The sequence below is a fragment of the Nannobrachium achirus genome (genome assembly GCF_963921795.1).
Source record: "Nannobrachium achirus genome assembly, chromosome: 5".
Lineage (NCBI taxonomy): Eukaryota > Metazoa > Chordata > Actinopteri > Myctophiformes > Myctophidae > Nannobrachium > Nannobrachium achirus.
Genome location: NC_137814.1, coordinates 18593005 through 18616246, shown reverse-complemented (window position 1 = coordinate 18616246; position 23242 = coordinate 18593005). Strand labels below are relative to the sequence as shown.

The 23242-nt window shown below is 43.0% G+C and overlaps 1 protein-coding gene across 1 annotated transcript in view; it reads right to left on the bottom strand.

Annotated features, from left to right (window-relative positions):
- Positions 1-23242, bottom strand: part of LOC308285757 (activated CDC42 kinase 1-like) — a 106039-nt gene that overhangs the window by 6379 nt on the left and 76418 nt on the right. Inside the window, 5 exon segments of the mRNA XM_080726614.1 lie at positions 6607-6702; positions 14875-15129; positions 16454-16675; positions 19276-19993; positions 20475-20581. Of these exon segments, the coding sequence (XP_080582740.1) occupies positions 6607-6702; positions 14875-15129; positions 16454-16675; positions 19276-19993; positions 20475-20581 (1398 nt within the window).

Sequence of the window (23242 nt, the reverse complement as noted above, 5' to 3'; positions counted from 1 at the left end):
ACGGTGACTGAAACCTGTGGAAAAAATACATTTGCAAGGCATTTCCAGGAAAAAGCAGTAAAGCCAGAAGACTTGAAATGGCACATCTGTAGTTAGGAACCAAATAGAGCTTCACAGGTCTGTAACTCTGAGTGAACAAATATAAAAAAATGGGCCCTTACACACTTGGTTCCATTTGCACACTCTGGGAGTTAAATTCACACCGAAATGATTTGCAGTGAACTGTACCGAATTGAGTTCGAATTAGTTTTATCTGGCTTGACTGACTGCTGCTGCTGCAGACAGTAGACTCAATCTATAGCTACAGGATCACACAATGTTAATAAGTTCGAATCCGAGCTCCCCCTGAGTTAATGTCAAAGAGTCCTTGGCTTGAGCAAGACTCTGAACCCCTAGTTGCTCCCGGTGAGTAGGTTGGTGCCTTGCATGGTTTCCTCCGCCACCGGTGTATGAATGTGTGCGTGAATGAGTGAATGTAATGCACAATCTATGTAAAGCGCCTTGGATAAAAGCGCTATATAAATGCACCATTTACCATTTGTGTGTGTGTGTGTGTGTGTGTGTGTGTGTGTGTGTGTGTGTGTGTGTGTGTGTGTGTGTGTGTGTGTGTGTGTGTGTGTGTGTCGGCACACATTTGTAGTTCTGTTAGACAAACAAGTGTATGCGTGTCAGATTTTATGAGGTTGTAGATCGACAACTTTAAGGGTTAAAGTCGTTTTTTTATATTATAGCTCGAGCTTGTTGGTCTGCTATTGTTGGATAGTGAACGTATAAATGTATAAAGTGGTTAAAAAGATTGAGATGCTATATTACCTACTGTTGCTGGGCACCCCATGGAAGTAGGAAGTATATCAACTTCGACGGGCATAATCCCGCTCGAGTAAAAGATTAACTAATTTAAATTCTAATATAATGTCAGGGATCGTTTTAAGGCATGCATCATTACAATGCCCCTATAAAAGGCCTTTACTTTGATGTAGTGCAAAGATAAACTACAACAATGTTTATTACAGTCTGCCTTAAGTACGCTATGCCCTGCAAAAGTGTTTCATTGCTTTCAGCGGTGTTACTTATTTATTAGTGTGGTAACGTGGTTGCCATAGGTATAATCTATCCATCCATCCATCCATCTTCAACCGCTTATCCGGAATCGGGTCGCGGGGATAACAGTTCCAACTGAGACCTCCAGATTTCCTTATCCCGAGCAACTTCCTCCACTCCCTCAGGGAGTATACCGAGGAGTTCCCAAGCCAGTTTGGAGATGAAATCCCTCCATCTGGTCTTTGGTCTGCCACGGGGTCTCCTCCCAGTGGGACGCGCATAGAGGACCTTCCTAGGAAGGCGCTCGGGGGGCATCCGTGCTAGATGCCCAAAGCACCTAAGCTGACTCCTTTCCAACTGTAGGAGCAGCGGTTCTACTCCAAGTCTCTCTCGGGTGATTGAACTTCTCACCCTATCCCTAAGGGAGATACCAGCCACCCGTCTGAGGAAACCCATTTCGTCCGCTTGCACCCGCGACCTTATACTTTCGGTGAAGACCTTAATGCACCTGTTATATAGTCACTGGCGGGCAGAAGCAGTTTTTGGGTTTTTTCCATAAATTAATGGGCTATTTTATACTTTACCTTAATGACAGTGGCATGCAAAAGTGGCAAAGCTCACGCATGCGACACGTTGTAAGTTTGAAGACAACTCTTTTGGAGGGGACGACCCTTTTCCTACAGCATAATGACAAGCTTCCAAAAATATAGGGATGCCAGGTTGGAAGTGGTTAAGTCTGTCTGTGGGTTTGATAAATATTTAACTATTATATTTATATATAATAAATATTTATTGAATGAAAGTATTCACAAGAGCTTGTGAATAAATAATAACTACACTGGAGTCGCTGCAACATTTCCATTTCCTGAAAGGAAACAGTCTTGGGCCTTACAAGGTTTCCTTCCCCCCCGACAGCAATAACTCATATCTACAAGAGATTGATCCGTCCGCTGTTTCGCCACTATGCACACAAGTCACGTGTCGAATCGACCAACTTCATTGGCATTGATGAAATTAGTACCTTTTCACCGCCAGATGATGCTTCAGATCCATAATGAGCAAAACCACCAGCCAGGGTGGTTTGTTTATTTCTGGAACACAGACGCGATCTAATTGAGATTAGGCTATGGGGAATCCAATACAAAAAACAACGCTGTGACCCAGGGGGATATAGCGACCTAGTGGCGTCAGACTGCAGCACTCTATATTGAGGGTCCTCAGTGGTTCTCAACCTTTTCAGGCCGCGACCCGCAAAATAATCATATTTTAACTGGGGGGACTCCCTCCCCCCTACCCTGACGAGCACTAAGCGTTGAGGCATTACACTTTGTATAACATGGTTCTATTGTGAATCTAATTGCGAGCATGTAGATCTGCTATTTTCACAATGTCTGGCACTAATATTTGACAATTTGGCCAATGTTTAATTTGATATTTCAGAGGTATTAAAAAGTCCTTAAATTGTCACTTTAGAAATGTGCATAAACCCTCTATACAATTAAACTTTGTGTTGGATTGTTTACTGTTGAGTGAGAAAACAATGTTGCACATGAAGTTAATCATCTGGGGACCCCCCAAAATAATCCTTTAGGGGGGTCTAAATGGACCTATACAAGTCTGAAACTCTGACTCTGACTTTGGCCACGCCCCCACCTCAGAAAACGACTGCACTGAGAGAGCTTTCGGAACGAATAATGGAGTGAAACTAAATGAAAATTCAGGCTGAGTGTCAGGCCATTCTTTTGTCGCTCTTTGTGTTTAATTTCCTGTCTGGCATTTTTGTTTATTTATTCATTTGTTTGGGCTGTACCCATGTAATTAGTTTATCTTGCGAGCAGCTTTGAAGAGCCGTTTTCACTAAGCCTACATTGTATAAAGAACATTTCGTGAAAATAGCCGATGTACAAGCTTGTAGATGGGCTATTTTCAGCAGCATGCAAGGGTAAAATCAGACATTACGACGCCATCAAGGCCAAAATACATTTTTGTCAACAAAATGAACTGCAGATTCAGTCCACTAAAATTATATATTTAGTTGACGAAAACTAAAACTTTTCAGATGACTATTTTGAATATTTGTATTAGTCACAATGAACAACATCACATGTACAGTAGTCACATTTAAGATACATCACGGCACAGGTACAGTTAGAAGGAACATCCCAAATAAGGCCTTTTACGGTCTTGTTTACGTCGTAAGTCCTTGGCACTCAATACAGCCATAGCAACAATAACAATAACATTCGTTGCATTTACAAGGAAAGAAAATACACAATATGCTCAGCGCAGGGAGAAAGTGTGGGTAGGTGTAAGGTAAAAAAAAAAGGGAAATAATCAAGGAATTCCACACTTGAGTGGCCGTGTTGTAAAAGGAGAATTTTCCCATATTTGTACTATGGGTTTCCAATCCAATCCAATCCACTTTATTTATATAGCACAATTTACAACCGAGGTTTACAAAGTGCTGCACAGAAAAAATCATAAGCAAAAATACACTAAGAAAAAACGCTAAAATTTACATTATCAGATCGTTGTGTGCGCTCCCTCTAGTGTTGTAGCTGTGGGTGTCGCTAACTTTTTGGAGGTGTTTGGTCAGATATGCGGGCACTGTGGGGGTTGAGGGCAGATTTGCACTGACTATTTTGAAAGTCAGTCCCATTTTTGGTTGTTTAACCCTGTGACTAAAATGTGACAAAAACTAAATGTCATTTTATTCAAACGACTATGGCTGAAACTAAATCCAGATGTGCTGTCCCAGTCAACAGCAGTACCTTGAGGTAATGCACAGCTTTCTGGATTATATATATTATGTTATATTACGTATTATTATATATTAAATGATATTATTATATATTATATATCAGGGGTCTTCAACAGGGGGTCCGGGACCCCTAGGGGGTCCTCAGAGTTACTACAGGGGGTGATAGAAACTTGTTTTTCCCCCTTTTTTATATGAACCATTTGGACCCTAGCATCCTATTCTGAGAACTTTAGCCAAAAATAGCCGATCTACAAGCTCTGTGAGCTTGTAGATCGTCTTTTCTTGGCAAGGAGGTTTGGTGTAGAGGAGAAAAAGAGCAGACTAAGTACAGAGTGAAATGTCAAGTGTATTCAAGTGGTGAAATATCTAAAAACACAAATTGACATGAATCCAAAATATACTGATGATTGTGCTGTCAAACAATGAAACTATATGGAATCTATGAAAAGGTTGTGGGGGTCCCTGCATCATCTCTTTACTCAACTAAGGGGTCCTTGACCTGAAAAAAGTTGTATTTATTATAGTTGTATATGTTATATATTATATTATTTATTAACAGCAGTACCTTGAGGTAATGCACAGCTTTCTGGATTATATATATTATTTTATATTATATATTATTGTATATAAATTACCAGTAAGACTCCCTAATCGGGAGATAAGCGACCGTTGGTCGCTTATCTCCACAAATAGGCCAAAAGTTTGTTTTACCAATTATCAAGACATACGGGCAGTTGACAGTTTGCCATGGTTACTCATTGAAGTTGAATCTCCATATATGGAGACATAAGTTGCTCATACCATAGCAACCATGTTTTTTACAGGGCCTGGGATTGATGACATCAGAAATCTCCATATATGGGCATGAAAGGGATTTTGTTTCTGGAAATATGTCTGTGGGGTGCCACATTTGGAATAAAACACTTACATCACACATCTGGATATCCATACAGCCCATCTAGTTTGCCTGTGTCCATTTATGCTCATATATCTGATGACATTGGGACACTGATCTCCATATATGGGAATAAAACTTATGTTAATTAGTAAAGCCTGGGGATCTCCATATATGGGCATGAGGGGTACCCTAAAAGGGCATCATCTGGGAATAGCAAATATAGTTATCCTAGAAAGTGAAAATCTTACATCAAAGGCCATAACTACCTACCTACCACCATACTGCATTCCTCATTAAACTACCTACCAGTAAGATGCCTATAGGGAGAAAAGCAAAGGGCGAGGTTGCACCATTTCTTGGTCTTCTGGCCAGTGATGTATATCGGACCATTTAACCATATATGGAGACATCTGGTACCCAAAGATATTCACAGATATGGGCTTAATATTGATGACATAAGGGATCTCCATATATGGGCGTAAAAGGGATTTGGTTCCCCTGGCATCACAGGGATCTCCATATATGGGCATAAAATGGATTTGGTTACCCTGGCAACACGGGGATCTCCATATCTCCATATATGGGCATAAAAGGGATTTGGTTCCCCTGGCATCACAGGGATCTCCATATGGGCATAAAAGGGATTTGGTTCCCCTGACATTACAGTGATGTCAGTGGCTGGTTCTACAGAGGGGATCTCCATTTATGGGCATAAAAGGGAATGTATGTATGATGATGTCAGATATCATAGACGTCATAGGACTTTCACATAACGAATAACTGAGTAAGCATGTAAACCCGTAAAATCTATATTTGGGCATGGCTGATTTATGACCTCATCATGATGACACGAGCAAACACAGCTGAATTGTATAAATGATCAGTGCAGAAACCAACAGAAGTATTTGACCAAGACTCTTCGATTTAAACATCAACAAAGGTGTGACGTTTGTTGATGGTCACAAAGGTGTGACGGACGGACGGACGGACGGACGGTGGAGGTTTTCATAGTAAACTGCTCCCTGACGGTCGCAATTATTGCGACCGTCAGGGAGCAGTTTACTATGAAAACCTCCACCGGCCGTCCGTCCGTCCGTCCGTCCGTCCGTCCGTCCGTCACACGTCACACCTTTGTTTGTGTACGGTGTGATGTCATATATCTTCAGTATGACATCACACCACATGTGTACACAAACCTTTGTGTACGTTGCTGTGGCAACAGTCTGTTGTTGCTGGTCTGTTAGTGTACGTTAGCAACCACCTTAGCAACCATGGTTTTACCCTAGCAACCAACTGTTTACCCTAGCAACCAACTGTTTACCATAGCAACCATGTTTTTTTACCCTAGCAACCAACTGGGCATAAAAGGGATTCTGTTAGGGATCTCCATATATGGGCATAAAAGGGATTCTGTTAGGGATCTCCATATATGGGCATAAAAGGGATTCTGTTAGGGATCTCCATATATGGGCATAAAAGGGATTATGTTAGCTGTTAGGGATCTCCATATATGGGCATAAAAGGGATGCTGTTAGGGATCTCCATATATGGGCATAAAAGGGATTCTGTTAGGGATCTCCATATATGGGCATGAAAGGGATTATGTTAGGGATCTCCATATATGGGCATAAAAGGGATTGTATCCCAGATGATGCCCTGTACTTGGGATTTGTTGATGTAAATGTTCACATAGAGTGTAATAATTGGTAAAACAAACTTTTGGCCTATTTGTGGAGATAAGCGACCAACGGTCGCTTATCTCCCGATTAGGGAGTCTTACTGGTATATTATATTATGTATTAACAGCAGTACCTTGAGGTAATGCACAGCTTTCTGGATATATTATATATTATTATATATAATATTATTATATATTATATATTATATTATTTATTAACAGCAGTACCTTGAGGTAATGCACAGCTTTCTGGATGCTCCAGTTGTGGTTGTGGAGGGCGGCCTGGCACTCCTCCATGGTCACACCGTGGACCGCCTCCTGTACCTGGACAAAGACACAGGACCCGCCCACACCGGTCAATGGCAATGGTGGAAAAGATGCAGTATAGAAATACTCTGTCGCAAGTAAAAGTCAGATGAAAGTATGACAGTGTTGGCGTCAAAATGTACTTAAAAGTGCAAGAAGTAAAATGTTTGAAAATCGCAGATCTACAAGCTGTGATGCGTTGTGATCTTGTAGATCGGCTATTTTCAAATAGCCTATAAATAGGGCAAAAATGGTTAATGTATGTTTTATGATATAATCATTTATATCTGCACAGTAACTAGTAACTAAAGTATTCAAATAATAGTAGTGGAGTAAAAGTACAAGTAGGACTCCCTAATCAGGAGATATTATGCAACCGTCAGGTCGCATGTATGTTGTCTGCAAAAGGCAACCTTATGGTGGCGCTAGAAGAGGGGCATGTGAGAAATCAGGGGCGGAGATTGTGGTTTGCCAGCCAAGGAGTGTGTGTGCAAAGTTTGGCATGGATAGGGGAAACGGTGCCGGAGATAAGAGTAGGGATGGACAAAAGTGTGACGTGACGTGGCGGACAGACGGAGGGACGGAGGGACTGACTGACAGACAGCCGGTGGAGGTTTTGATAGTAACTGCGACCTGACAGTCGCAAAAAGTATTGGAAATTGGAAATAGCCAGGTCAAGTACAGATGTACAGACTCTTCGGTATTTATTGCTCTTTTCCTGAAAATGTCCTGAAAATGCATTATTTTCAGCGGTTTCTTTCCCTGTTTTGCTTTTCAAATTTGTATGGAGAACAGAGCTTATTTTTGCAGAAACTAGCAAAAATAGCTGATCTACAATCAAAATGTTCTGCAAATCCCCTGAAAATCTACTGTCTTGCCAATGGCAGGACGTGTGAAGTAAAAAAAAAAAAAATACTTAAGTACAGTACTTAAAGGGGGCGGGACACCGGCCGAAATTTAACATTATGATACAGTAGGTCACGTGGTCTTTCTTCAAACGGTCTGAAAAGGAGGCGGGCCGTATCAGTTATTAGTGAATGTATACTTCGTCCGTCGTGCGGTGCCGCGCACAACGTGATGTGTTGTTGTTAGCTGGTAGCGCCGCACCGCACGGCTATTTTCAAGAGCTATTGTGTGTGTGTACACGCGCGCGCGCGCGCACACACACACACACACACACACACACACACACACACACACACACACACACACACACACACACACACACACACACACACACACACACACACACACACACACACACACACACACACACACACACACACACACACACACACACACACAGGCTACCACAGACTTCAGTCCGGTGAAGCACTGGAGCACTTTTTAGCAGAGATGGCTGCTAAAAAGTGGTCTGTGCTACGTTGGACCCTCGTTCTAATCTCTGACACCTTTTTGTTAGAAGACTTGTACCCTGTACGCGGTTAGGGGGGATTCTATAGCAGATTATATCATTTCTTTACCCCTAGAACTGCTTGTTTTAAAATTCGTTTTATGAATTGTCACATTTTCTCCTCGCACAGTTCTGTTGGGGTTGTTTCACTAGATAATACTCAGCGCTCAACTCCGCCCCCTCCCGTCATATTACCCAATCAAATTAATTTAATTCAGTTACTGTACAGAAAGTACTACTTTCAGTACAGTAACTACAATAAATTAATTTGATTGGGTAATTTAACATGGGGGTACATGACATCATTAAAAAAATTGGCTAATTTGATAGCCATAATTAGCTGTTTTGGCCGTGTCACGCCCACTTTAAGTAAATTTACTTAGTTACTTTACACCACTGGTCAACTTCAGCCATTCAGCTATCAGCAATGACACAAGACACATTAGTGTTAATTTTGACAGGACATTTGGATTTAGTTTTAGTCATAAGCTGCGTTTCCATAAAGCCGCTTAATGCGCATTAAGAGTTTTGCGAATAAATGTTTTTATGGAAACACTTCAAAATTCGAATAAACTTTCATTATCCGCAAAAACTTTTATCCGCTTGGAGGAGGTGGATTTTGAGGCTTTATCGAATAAACTAAATGCGCATTTGTGAATGGAAACGTCAGACAATTTTATGCGAATAAATCATGACGTTCTGGTCCATATCGTCCTCCTATAACACTTTCCCCCGCCGCTTAATTAACGTCCATTGTATAGCGTTAGCCCACAAAACAAACCGGTTGTTACAGACGGAGTGACCCTTCGTCATCACACCATGTTGCGTGCCAAAAGAAAAGTGGCCGATCTACAAGCTCAAAGCAGCTCGCATCCGCGACGCTGCAGGATGAGTGTGTACTCTACTGTGTAGCGAGTCACAGCAGTGCTCACGTCTCGGATTCGGTCTGAAAAAATCAGCCCCATCCCAGCTCTGTGCACTGCATGTGTGCAAGCCCGCGGGAAGTATTTACAGCAGGTCGGTCAGACGGACCCAGGCAGGATCTCCCAAGAATCGCATTTCATCAGTTTGATGGAAACAGGTTAAATTCGCTTTGTCTTAATGCGCATTTCTGATAATTTGCTTCCCTAATTTCGAATAAGTTTATGGAAACATGACTCTAGTCTTCATTTAACACTTAGATGGTGGTCAGCCACAAACTCAGGACCCTCGTTCTAATCTCTGACACCTTTTTGTTAGAAGACTTGTACCCTGTACGCGGTTAGGGGGGATTCTATAGCAGATTATATCATTTCTTTACCCCTAGAACTGCTTGTTTTAAAATTCGTTTTATGAATTGTCACATTTTCTCCTCGCACAGTTCTGTTGGGGTTGTTTCACTAGATAATACTCAGCGCTCAACTCCGCCCCCTCCCGTCATATTACCCAATCAAATTAATTTAATTCAGTTACTGTACAGAAAGTACTACTTTCAGTACAGTAACTACAATAAATTAATTTGATTGGGTAATTTAACATGGGGGTACATGACATCATTAAAAAAATTGGCTAATTTGATAGCCATAATTAGCTGTTTTGGCCGTGTCACGCCCACTTTAAGTAAATTTACTTAGTTACTTTACACCACTGGTCAACTTCAGCCATTCAGCCATTCAGCTATCAGCAATGACACAAGACACATTAGTGTTAATTTTGACAGGACATTTGGATTTAGTTTTAGTCATAAGCTGCGTTTCCATAAAGCCGCTTAATGCGCATTAAGAGTTTTGCGAATAAATGTTTTTATGGAAACACTTCAAAATTCGAATAAACTTTCATTATCCGCAAAAACTTTTATCCGCTTGGAGGAGGTGGATTTTGAGGCTTTATCGAATAAACTAAATGCGCATTTGTGAATGGAAACGTCAGACAATTTTATGCGAATAAATCATGACGTTCTGGTCCATATCGTCCTCCTATAACACTTTCCCCCGCCGCTTAATTAACGTCCATTGTATAGCGTTAGCCCACAAAACAAACCGGTTGTTACAGACGGAGTGACCCTTCGTCATCACACCATGTTGCGTGCCAAAAGAAAAGTGGCCGATCTACAAGCTCAAAGCAGCTCGCATCCGCGACGCTGCAGGATGAGTGTGTACTCTACTGTGTAGCGAGTCACAGCAGTGCTCACGTCTCGGATTCGGTCTGAAAAAATCAGCCCCATCCCAGCTCTGTGCACTGCATGTGTGCAAGCCCGCGGGAAGTATTTACAGCAGGTCGGTCAGACGGACCCAGGCAGGATCTCCCAAGAATCGCATTTCATCAGTTTGATGGAAACAGGTTAAATTCGCTTTGTCTTAATGCGCATTTCTGATAATTTGCTTCCCTAATTTCGAATAAGTTTATGGAAACATGACTCTAGTCTTCATTTAACACTTAGATGGTGGTCAGCCACAAACTCAGTCACCCACAACTGACCAATAAAAAAAGATACCAGTTCTGTTCAGAATTTATCGTCTCATGTCTTTCTACAAAATATTGGAAAACGCTCAATAATGGGCTTGATAAAAGCCTGGATCAATAAGAAGGGTCGATAAGGTGCTCATTATCAATATAAATGTCCGAGTTCCATCCCTAATAATTGGTCCTCACTAATGTGCATGATAAAATGGTGCAATTTATTTCCACTTGTCACTGGTAGAAGTCCACAGCCCTCCTCTGAGACACAGGGTTAGTAGACTAAGGCCACGTTTAGTCGACAACGGTCTCTAGAGAAAACGGCAAAGTTTTGTTGCGTTCTCACTTGTTATTCTGCATTCACATGGAAACGCATCAGTAATTGCAAACGCTGTGATCTGCATGCCATGTCGCTAGGTGGCGGTGACGCACAGATAGACGAGTGACGCCGTTGTACTTCCTTGTTTACATTCACCATGGTAACGTGGCTGCACGTAGTCTGCACGTTTTGTCGTTTCCTGCATTTATCCTGTTCACGAGGAGAGCGTCTTCAAAGATTTCCACCCTGAAACAAGGTTTCACTTTGTTGCGTTTTCAACCCCCGAAAACGCCGTTGTCGTCTAAACGGCTGGCATATCTGACATTTTATTTTACCGTTTTTTATAGAAAACGTTGTAGTCTGAACAGCACCTAAAATGTTTACATGTTATACGTTGGCTATTAAAATCTGCTATTTTTAAGCCGTTTTGAAAAAACTTGAAAGAACTACTCACTGGTTTGGAAGGCATGTTTTGTAGAGCGGGCCTCGTGGTCTTAATGGATCAACGGTGCTTGTATAAAAGTAAGGTTTATGTGAGGCCAGTGTGCCACACAGAGCATACGTTGCTCTGCTCAGGTGTTTTATGAGTGTCTGCTTGAGCCATCTGTTCAGTCCACTGCCACTGTACGCAGGAGCCACGTGTTCCTAAGTGCTGTTGGAATGCGAGCACAGCTTCACGGACCATTTTGTCTGATTCGTGGCCCAAATAAATACGCTTTCAGGGTTTGTTTTCTATATTTATTTTTGTCAGTGGTTGTAAAACAATTTGGCTGTGTAATACTGGCCTGCAGTTGGCTGCGGAAGTGGCGATTTTTCATAATAAAGCAGAGATAAGTGCAGTCAAAATGCTCTGTGTGCGACTGTGCGTGCGTGCGTGCATGCATGCATGTATACGTATGTCATGAGTGAGTGTTTGAGAATGTGTGCGAGCGCGTGTGCACGCCCCCCAATGTCCTTGTATTTGTTATGCACACACACAAACAAACAAACCCACGCAGTTTGTGCCCATACTCTTACAAACACACACACACATTTCTTCCCATGTAAGAGGATGTAAGAGTTAAGGTCTTATGTAGGCAGCAACCAACAACTCAAACATGGCGATCTGTTGCCCCCATCTGTTGAACACCTGCAACTGTAGGCCTTATATAACAGACAAGGGGGCAACAAAGGACAAATGAACAGTGGTGGAAGAAGTACTCAATTTCTTTACTCAAAGGAGTAGTTCACCCCCAAAATTACTTTTTTTTAATTTATTACTCACGCCATAGAGACAAAATATTTTTTTTGTATTTGTCGCATTCCTAAGACAAAAAATTGATTATAGTAAATTTACCCCCACTGATTCCGGATGGGGACACAAATGCATGGCGACAAATACAAAAAAATATCTCCATGGAATGAGTAATCAATAGAGAAAAAAAAGTACCAAAAGTAAAAGTACTCATTATACATATAAAATCCCTTGAAAAAGGCAGATCACAACGTGTGGCTTGGCGACGCAAAGTAAACGTACTGAAAATGTAAAACACTCAAGTAAAGTAAAACTTCATAAAACGTGTTACTTAAATACAGTAGGCTACTTGAGCACAGTACATGTACTTAGTTACTTCCCAACACTGCAAATGAAGACCGTGTGCACAACAATGAAGACACTGAACAAACAATTGATGAATGCATCGTGCCTCGCTAAGTAGGCAGCGTTTGAGGCGTACCCTTAGGGCGCTAACATCCCCGTACGCTTGTCTAGATGCTAACTAGCCAGGTATTCAAGTGCTCACGGCCTTCTCCCTCTCCAGCTCCAGCTCGTCCCTGTGGGGTTTAGCCTGAACCATCATGCCTGGGGGCAGATTCTCCAACCTCTCGTCTTTGTGATAATAATCATCCTGGGTTTAACCCATTTAGGCCTAGAATTATTGAATGCTTTAACCAGTGAAAAAATAGCAGATATACAAGCTCACATCGCGGCACCGAGTGCCGCGCTGCGAGCTTGTAGATCTGCTATTTTTGAAAAAGTCGTGAAAATGTGTGCAAATCTTTGAATATATGTATTTTCAAAGTGAACGTTTGTAACTTAAATTTTGCCTCTGGGTGGTCCCTGGAACTAGATATTTTGAGATGGGGGTCCGTGGCCAAATACATATCCTTTTGGGGGTCCTTCACATGAAAAGGTTTGAGAACCACTGACATAGTCTCTCAAGAACAGACTAACTGAGCTCCAGTTAAGTGAAAAGGACCTTTTCTTTGACGATGGCTAGCCAGATTGCTGACATAGAAACATAGGGGTTTTCAAAAAATCTTAGAAGGATTCAAAAGACACTTATAGAATCGGGTCAAAATTCTAATTTTCAGGAATTTACAAAAATAGCAGATCTACAAGCTCGCAGCGCGGCACTCGGTGCCGCGCTGTGAGCTTGTATATCGGCTATTTTTCAATAGTTAAAGCATAAAATAATGATACACAAAATGTGTACCCGTTCTGAATGGGTTTAACAGCGTACAGTACTGTACGTGGTGGAGGGTCCACCCCTCCAGCGGCCGGGGATTATAGTATGATGATGGATTTGTCTGGAACAACAGCACTCCATATTTATTCCTATTTACAAAAAGCAATCAGCGTAGGATTATGGCCGTCACAAGGCAGAGAAATTAGGGCGGAAATCCTTGACAGCCCAAAAAAATAATTTAATGTCGACATACCGCAGGGTTTAGACACCCGTCATTGGCGAGCTAGAGGGCAAACTTTTTTTTAGCATTCGCCAGTAATGTCTTTCATTGCTCAAGGTGAATCCATCTTCTTCTATATTATATTATATTATATTATACATCAGTACCTGTCATTCAATCAATGAATGCATCGATCCATCAATACCAAGCTGCGGGCCGCGGCTCTGGCCAAATAATTAGCAAAACACTATGATTTTAATGATAACATAACATTGTGTTAACAAAGTGTTATGCAAAAAGAAATGTCATTGGTAATTTTTTTTTCATTAAAACCCTGCGTATCAATGCCCAGATTGTGCCCAAACATGGACATGTTCTGATGAGACTGAAGAAGTGAGTTTGCCTTTATTTGGATAATATACTGTATAGTGTTACAGGAAACACTGAGAGTGAGACAGGGAGTGACTCGCAGCAAAGGTTGTTGGTCTCGGGAATTAAACCTGCCACATCAGAGGCTACATCAGAGCCTATACATGTGGCATGCCCCTTAACCACTAGACCATAAGGCACCCACAAGAAGGGATAGGTTCAAACAGCCATAATAACAAGCATCTTCTCTGTCAGGTGGAAACCTCACATGTCCAAAGCTGTTAGTTTTCACCATTCAAATTCAAATATAGCAGATCGACAAGATCTGATATTTTGCATTATTTAATGCAAGTCTACACAATTAGAGAATGTAGTAGTTTTATTTTATTTTATTTTATTTGTTGGCTCTTTTATCGCTATGGTACTATGGTACAGTATGGAATTGTGGACAAAATCGTGTCCAACAATAACACAATATTCTACGGTTTGGGTGAGAGAGGCTAAATCTCATCAAATGGGGCTCTGTGGCATAAATGTTAAATAAATAATGGTCCTTGACAGGCACGTGAACACACACACACACATCAAAGGGGGCTTGAGACGTGCAGACATACACATACAATCCAAGGGGGCTTGAGACCCTGCCCTTTTATCCGTCTGTAAAAAGTGCCCTCTCCAGACCATGAATGCAGTTTTGAAAGAATTGCTATCGAAAATAGCTGACCTCCTCCTTGGAGGTCTGCTATTTTCGATATTTTCAACAAAAGGCCCTTTTAGGCATTTCAGCCTCTGCCTCTCCAACATTCTCTGCACGTCCCTCGTCCTTGATATGAAAAGGGTTGAAAACCAATACTGTAGTATCTAGTATAATGCTGAAACACAAATGCTGAAACACAAAAACAAAATTTTGAAATATGGAGATGAGAGATGAGAAATATGGAGATGGAGATTCCTGCCCGACGGCGACAGCGCAATCTGCACTCACCATTCTGACCCTGTCGGCCGTGCAGCCTCCTCCTCCTCCTCCTCCTCCCAGCCCGTCTGAGCAGACCCGAGGCAGGCTGACCGAGGTCTTCATCCCTGACCGCACCGCGCCGCCGCCGCCACCAACGCCCAGGCTGCTGTTGTTGTTGGACGAGAAGTTGGCCTTCAGCTCGCCTGGTCCGGGCTGGACCAGCCCCTGCCCCCCCTGGTGGTGGTGGTGGGCGTGGTGGCCCTGCAGCGTCTGGCTGGTGACCACCTGCGGACAACACACGGCCACGCGGTTTTAACAAATTCACAACGCATTGCGTTGCTATTTTCAGCATGCGACCAAGTGTAAAATCAGCCATCAAGGCCTGCCAAAAGATGTTTTGGTCAGCTAAATCTACAGTTGATGTATTCAACAATTCTTTGTATGGTATGGTATTTAGTCAACTAAAACTACAACATTTCAGATGACTAATATATGACCAAAACTAAATGGAATTGTATTCTATGGACTTTGACTAAACTAAATCAAAGTTTGCTGTCAAAATCAACATTAGTGCTAATAGTGGTGGCCTTTTCCCTCAAGGCACTAACTCATGAACAGCCTGCATTGGATCTGCAAGCTCGTTTGCGCAATAACCATTTTTGAGCTCCCTTTTACCCCTAAGCCTAATGGCAATCATTTGGTGTATCGAACCATGGTGATTGCTTCATTTTGTTGTCTTGCCTCCGTCTTGTTAAATCCTGCTCAATTTATTCTTGTAAAGTTCTTTGTAACACTCTTAACAAAAGCTGCTACATTGTCTCTGTCAGTTGGAAACTCCAACTCACTTACTTTTCAGGATTCAAATTCAAAAGCATCAAAAGTGAAATGTTTCGGGCTTGTAGATCTGCTACTTTTGATGCTTGCTTGTGTGCGTATATAAAACACAAATTCAATAAACATATCGTCGTTGTCCAAAACCTTCCCCTTTTTGTTATTTAAAAAACAATATAAAATAGTGAAAATAGCCGACCTACAAGCACACAACGCCTCGCGATGCGTGGCGTTGTGTGCTTGTAGATTGGCTATTTTCACTAGGTTCATGCGACAGTCTTGTATGATGAAGCAGGGCTTTACTTTACGAAAAGAAGAGATACGTGGTTTCTGCCGACAGTGACGACATGTTTTGTAGTAGAATTCTTTTACGACTGTCTTGTGTATTTGTCACTCTTCACTATGTTTAAGTTAAAGTTACTTTCCACAAAAATACTGACTTGACAGCAGCTGTCCATCCGGACAGCTGCCCCATGCTTACTCCTATGTCACCAGTCCATATACTGTATGGAAGACTTCTGTAAGAACAGACCTGTATCTTTAGCCTCTGTTCACTGGACACACCTTCAGCTATTCTTGTCACACTGTTTCTTATAAGAAGGGAGGAGTAGACTGACAGTCGGGAGGAACACTATGCACACGTGTTGCCTCGAGAGCGACCTAATTTGTTGTTTAATAAACATATTGTATTCATATTCACTCTACCTTGTGGAAATTCAGTTCTACACTAGAGTAAGATTTCATAAAATCTACTACGGTTTATGAATAATGGTATTACCATGGGTCTGACGGTGGCGGTGTTGGCCTGCCGCGCCTGCCGCTCCTCCGAGCCGGTGACTCCGTGCAGGCACTCTGCCTCTCTGAAGAAGCGGTCGTAGCGGTCCAGGTACGGAGGCCTCTCAGGCAGGAGGTAGTAGTGGGTGTTGCTGACCTTCCGGCCGTCGCGCACGATGGGAAGGATGCAGGGGCCCTTGCTGCTGCCACTCCCCGACTCCTTCCCCTGGGCCTGGGGGAGGACGTCACCATCATGGAATATAACTCGGGAACAATGTAAATAGAGAATGAATGAATGAAACCCCATTATACCTGTTGTCATAGGACCCGTTTTGACCATCTGTTTGCCTGTGTCCATTTATGCCCATATATGGAGATATCTGTATCTGTCTGTCTGTCGGCGTCCATTTTATGTCCATATATGGAGATCACTGCAGATATAGTTCTGGGTCCATTTTATGCCCATATGCCCATATATGGAGATATCTGTCTATTTGCGTCCATTTTATGCCTGCCCCACCCTTTAATGCAAACCCCAATATACCTGTTGTCATAGGACCCGTTTGGACCATCTGTTTGCCTTCTGTTAGCCTTTGTCCCCACCCTTTAATGCAAACCCCAATATACCTGTTGTCATAGGACCCGTTTTGACCATCTGTTTGCCATTGTCCCCTTATGCCCATATATGGAGATCTCTGCACACACAGTACCGGTTGCGGAAAACTCTGATGTCAGACATCAGCTCCACATTCGGGGATTCATTTTATGCCCATACCCCTTATGCCCATATATGGAGATCTCTGCACACACAGTACTGGTTGCGGAAAACTCTGATGTCAGACATCAGTTCCCCATATATGGAGATATCTGTATCTGTCTGTCTGTCGGCGTCCATTATGTCCATATATGGAGATCACTGCAGATATAGTTCTGGGTCCATTTTATGCCCATATGCCCATATATGGAGATATCTGTCTATTTGCGTCCATTTTATGCCTGCCCCACCCTTTAATGCAAACCCCAATATACCTGTTGTCATAGGACCCGTTTTGACCATCTGTTAGCCTTTGTCCCCACCCTTTAATGCAAACCCCAATATACCTGTTGTCATAGGACCCGTTTGGACCATCTGTTTGCCTTCTGTTAGCCTTTGTCCCCACCCTTTAATGCAAACCCCAATATACCTGTTGTCATAGGACCCGTTTTGACCATCTGTTTGCCATTGTCCCCTTATGCCCATATATGGAGATCTCTGCACACACAGTACCGGTTGCGGAAAACTCTGATCTCAGACATCAGCTCCGCATTCGGGGATTCATTTTATGCCCATACCCCTTATGCCCATATATGGAGATCTCTGCACACACAGTACTGGTTGCGGAAAGCTCTGATGTCAGACATCAGTTCCGCATACGGGCATTAATTTTATGCCCATATATGGAGAACGTGGGAAGAATGGTTTAGAGATACTCGGATTACATACATACATACATACACATTCACAGAGATTTTTTGTTGACTCATGTGGCGTACGTGATGTCAGAGCCTTTTATGAAGTGATGTCACAATGAGTCAGCGCTTCCTCCGGAACAGCCTGATGTCAACAATCAGCTCCGCATAAGGAGATTCCGAACGTTTCACGCCGGTTTCGGAAAACCGCGAGTCGGGTCGGGTCGAGGCCCGGCACTGCACTCCGCGCGGCGGCGGGGAACGCGCGTGCCGAATCTGAAGCCGGTGGGACGAACGGTTCTCGAGATACGCGGATTACAAACAAACAGACAGAGATTTGTCGCATTTATAGATAGATAAAGCAGTGGTTCTCAACGAGTCGGGACCCCCAGGGGGGCCCTCAAATTATTTTGGGGGGGTTACCCAGATGTTTAGCTTAATGTTAACATTGTTTTCTCACTCAACGGTAAACAGACCAACATACGGTATAAGTGTATCTGCACATTTATAAAGTGACAAATTAAGGACTTTTGAGACCTTTTTAGGACCTCTGCTAAAACATTGGCCAATTATGTCAAAATGTTAGAGCACGAAATTGTGAAAATTGCGAGGCGTTGCGAGTATGTAGATCTGCTATTTTCATGATGTTGTTCAATGTTTGAAAATGAATGAAAGTTGTGACCGGGATCTCGTGTAGTCACGGCACGGCACAATACAAGTTCTTTATCCTTGACAGGGTGACTTATCTACCTTAGCTCGGCTGTAGGGCGGTATAGCAGGCCCAAGGCCTATATATATATATATATATATCACTATATCACCTTTGGGCTCTTATCTTTAATTATAGAGTAGACCCGTTCTGGTTTGGTTCTTCAGTGGGCTTTCGTAAGCCTAGTTCTGCTTCACGAGGTGTAAGGTTGTGAAGTCGATCGGGAATAGAGCTCTCCTGAGTATCTAATCCTGGAAGTTGACTTTGTTAAGCCAGGTATCGCATCTCCGAGTTGTAAGCTCGGGGAGGTCGATCGGGATGGTTCTCCTTGAACCTCTGGTCCTATTATTATACAGCTGCAATTCCTATTGTACTGTATAGAGCTGCGTCGGACGGTTTCGTAACACTTATACACGACCTAATACTATTATGGTATTTTCCACGATTGGTATTTTAAGAACTATGAGTTGTTACACACGACAACTGGTTTGCTAATTGCGATTCTAGCATTTATAGGATCAATCATGTCGTCGCTCTAATTAGGTGTTTCCTTTGTTACAACAATGTTTCAACAGATGAATTGATCCAGACGAACGGAAACAATTATTATTGCGATCATCTCAAATAACGAACAGGCGTTTAGGGTAACAATTGCGAAGGGGGCCTACCTGGGCCTGGATCACTTTGGGTGCGGCATATTTGGGGTCCGAGGCGAAGCTGTGCGTGGTCGGCATGACTTTCCCCGGAGAGGTGGAGAGGTAGGTGCTGTAAGGGTGCGAGGACGAGGATGAGGACGAGGATGAGGAGCAGAGGCTGAGGGGAGCCGGGGTGCAGGACGCGCTGGGGCTCACCGAGTAGGCTCTCTGCGGGGGGGAGCCCACCACCAGGCCCATGGGGCTCGGGGTCCTGGAGCCGGGCTGGGACAAGGGGTCCCTGGGGGGGATCTGAGGCGGTCGGTCCCTGCCGCGGTGGTCCGGGCCAGCGGCCACCCCGTCCTCTGTGGCGGCGCCACCGGCCGTGGGCGTCGGGGACAGGGAGTGGTCCCCCGACCAGCGGGCCGGAGCGTAGTCGCCCTTCTTGACGGGCCGAGGGGGGATGGGGATGCGCGGGGGGATCTGCGGCTTGTCCTCGCCACCGGTGAAAGACAGGAAGATCTGCCGGTGGGGGGGGAGGTCCTGAGACTGGGGCGTGTGGGGGGACGTGGCCGAGGGGGGAGGAGGGGGGGGAGGCACGTTGAGCCTCCTCATGCACTCCTGCTGGAGCTCCTGGAAGATCTCGGCCGACTGGGAGAAGGAGGTGGAGAGAGCCTGGCTCTGCCTGCTGGGGAGGAACAGGTTGTCCTCCAGACCCCGCCTGGAGGCGGGGGGCTCTCCGTCCAGCTCCTGCCTGGAGGCAGGGATGGGAAGATAATCGTTAGTATCGTTTATCGCGATTAAAAAACACTCACAATAATCGTATTGTGGAGATTAAAGTTTATTGTGAAATAATCCTCCATCATGCACTGGGATTACCGGTGATTCACCATTTATTTGCCAAGCTGCATATCCGGTACCATTTAAACCCTCTAGCATTGGTAAAACGGAAATTGGAAATAACGTACTGGAAATAACATATTTATTTCACTCTCTAACAAATCTCTTTTTTCACTCTCTACCAAAAAATAGCCGATCTAAAAGCTCACAACGCGTCGCGTTTCGACGTGTTGTGAGCATGTAGATCTGCTATTTTTTGGCAAATGTTCCGCCCCAGGATAATGGATGTTGGGGATATTTTGGTTTATCGCGATAATATCGTGATAATATCATAAATCGTGATTTCATGAAATGTGACCATATGACATGAAATGTCCATATGGTCCCATCCCTACCTGGAGGCGGGGGGCTCTCCGTCCAGCTCCTGCCCACAGGACAGGGTCTCGTCGCCCTGATCCTCTTCCTGTGGCTGCTGCTGCTCCGCGCTGTTGATGGAGCTCACCTACGTTTGGAAACACAGACCATTAAGCCACCCCTGCAAGCCAAATAACACCATGATGACGTTATGATTACGTCCTCCAGTGACTCCGGTGACGTTCAGAGCTAGGCCAGATCACAGCCCATATGGGGATGACCTTGACGTCATTACTAGGATATCATATGGACTTTTTTGACAGAATTATTGTTATATTGTTTGTAATGTTAGTTGAAATATGAGCATGTAAGGTTATATTCTGGGACATATCTGACTAGTTATGATATTTATCTGGCCTCGATCGGACCCTCTCTGATTAATCCAGAACGTCTGTTTTCGTGGGCAGGATTTATGTTGGTTGAAATCAGGTGATATTCTAGGCTAGACTAGTCATGGTTTGACTTGATCTGGCCCCAATTGACAAGAAAAAAAAAAAAAAAAACGACTGCTTCCTGGGACTGGTTCACAAGTTACGTGGGACCCCACAAGGTTCCTTGAGGGCTCCCCAACAAAATGATTAGGGAAAGGTTAGGAACCAAATGGACCCTAAGCAGTGGTGGGTCGTTTTTCAATACCAGATATTTTCTGTTACAAGTAAAAGTGCAAAAGTATGCAAATGCAGATGCGTTCCCAGTTTTACTGGGTTAATGCTGACAGCAATTACAATGAATATATATATTCATTGTAATTGAATATAGATACATGAGTACATGAAGTCATTGATTCAGTGCCAATGACGTCTCTTGACGTCTTTTTTTCAAAGGTCTTCTGTGCCTTTTGTGTTTTTTGTATAGATTTCTTTTTTTTTTTTTTTTTTCATTTTTTTTTTTTTTTTTTTTTAAAGATGTCAAAATGACCAGAGAGATGGTTTTCTCTGTTTGTGTGTTGGCTCCCTTGTTTAGCTGATTGAGAAAATGTGTGTCCATTCTAGTGGATGGACACTTTTTTTCATTCAAACAGCTCTATCTCTGGAACCATTTGTCTGATTGACAAAATTCTTTTTGCCACTGAATCACAACAACTGTGTCTGTTTCTGTGGGGAAAAAAATATTTAAAAAAAACATTTTTTTTCATTGCATAGTAAAGAAAAACATACAAAATCGTGGCACAGCTACCTTGGAGCCATTTTGGCATTTGGCACAGAATGAGTTAAAGCCAGGGATGTACTTGGGAATTGAACTGAAGACTGCTGCTGAATCAATGATTCATTTCGTTGCACTAAATGAAAATACCTTTACTGGTGAAGTGCGCTGCAGATCGAGATAACAGTGCTCATAACAGCAGCTCTGGACAAAAAATGTTAACTTTTCAGGCCCATATCAGAAACATCATAAATATAAATATTGTTAGAGTCAGGCTCACCCAGGCCGACACAGAAAGGCTAATGTGTGTTTTTATCACTAGCAGTATAGGCACTCTGTCTGGTGTGCTGACAAGGCTTACTTATAACTTAAGAGGCATGTTCACACTGTCCTCCTTTTAACATGAAATCCTATATGATAAATCATCAAAAGGCGACCTACAGTATAGTGCAAATGAATGTGGTCACCTTCAAAAGTTGCTGCTCAGTGCACTTTTTTTATTTAGGGGTTGTTAGTGGAGTACTTTCAAAAGTTGAGAACTGTTTATCTTCACTCTCGTAAATCGTGAGAAATGTGCATCATATGATGTGAGCCGCTTTAGTTTTTATCAGCCGACCAACCACAAAATTAAGTGTTTTTGGAGACTGCTGACTCATCTCTCGGCAACACGTAGTCAAATTGTCCCTTGATTTAGCCCTTCAGGGGTGGAGGATGTCTTTATGTCTTTGTTTTGAGCAGAGGAAGCACCTCTTCATGGCAGGCGGACCATGTGAACACACCCTAAGGCCGGCAGTTAAAATGAACAACACATGCAAGCATCACATGCCAGATGGTTAATGAAATGGTAAGTCCTCTATGTCGGGTATAGATACCTCTTACGTATGTCCAAAACTGTTACTTTTCAGGATTCAAATTAAAAGATTGCCAAAGTAGCATCTACAAGCTCAAAACACAGCGCTTACTTTATAGCTTGCAGATCTGCTACTTTTGCTTTGCTTTGCTTTTAATTTACAAAAAAAGACAAACAGTTTAGATAAGAGGTTTATGCCCGACAGCAATAAGATGGTGCATTGATGTACAGTAGTGCCTGTCATCCGGAGCACTTGCACAATGTGCAAGACCATTAAGACCATTACTGCATCAAAAGTAATCAACAAACTATATATAAAAACTGGTCAAGCATTGGCCAAATTGTCAAAAAATATAAGAGGCAAAACAATTGAGCACCTCGGGTTGCAGATCCCAATCTTAGTCGGTACACTCGGTACACCCAGATTGAAACCCGGGACAATAGCGGTCAATCCAGGTCACCGTACAATAAGGTGTTCAAAGACCGTTTCTGTTTTCTTCACTGAACAACTGAAAGTTACTGTAAGGTCGGTCCAGTAATGAACATCAAAAATAAAGTTTCATCTTCCGATCTTGCACGGGTGCCAATTATCTTAGCCAGAACTGAACAGGCCTGTCAGAAAAGATAAACTTTCACAAGAGGTTTAATTACCTTTTCCCAGCACTGCAATTTAAATCAAACCAACACAGGGACATTGATTAGACAATAACGCAGCGGTAGGTTAAGCAATTTGTAAGCAAATTGAAGCAATTCAAA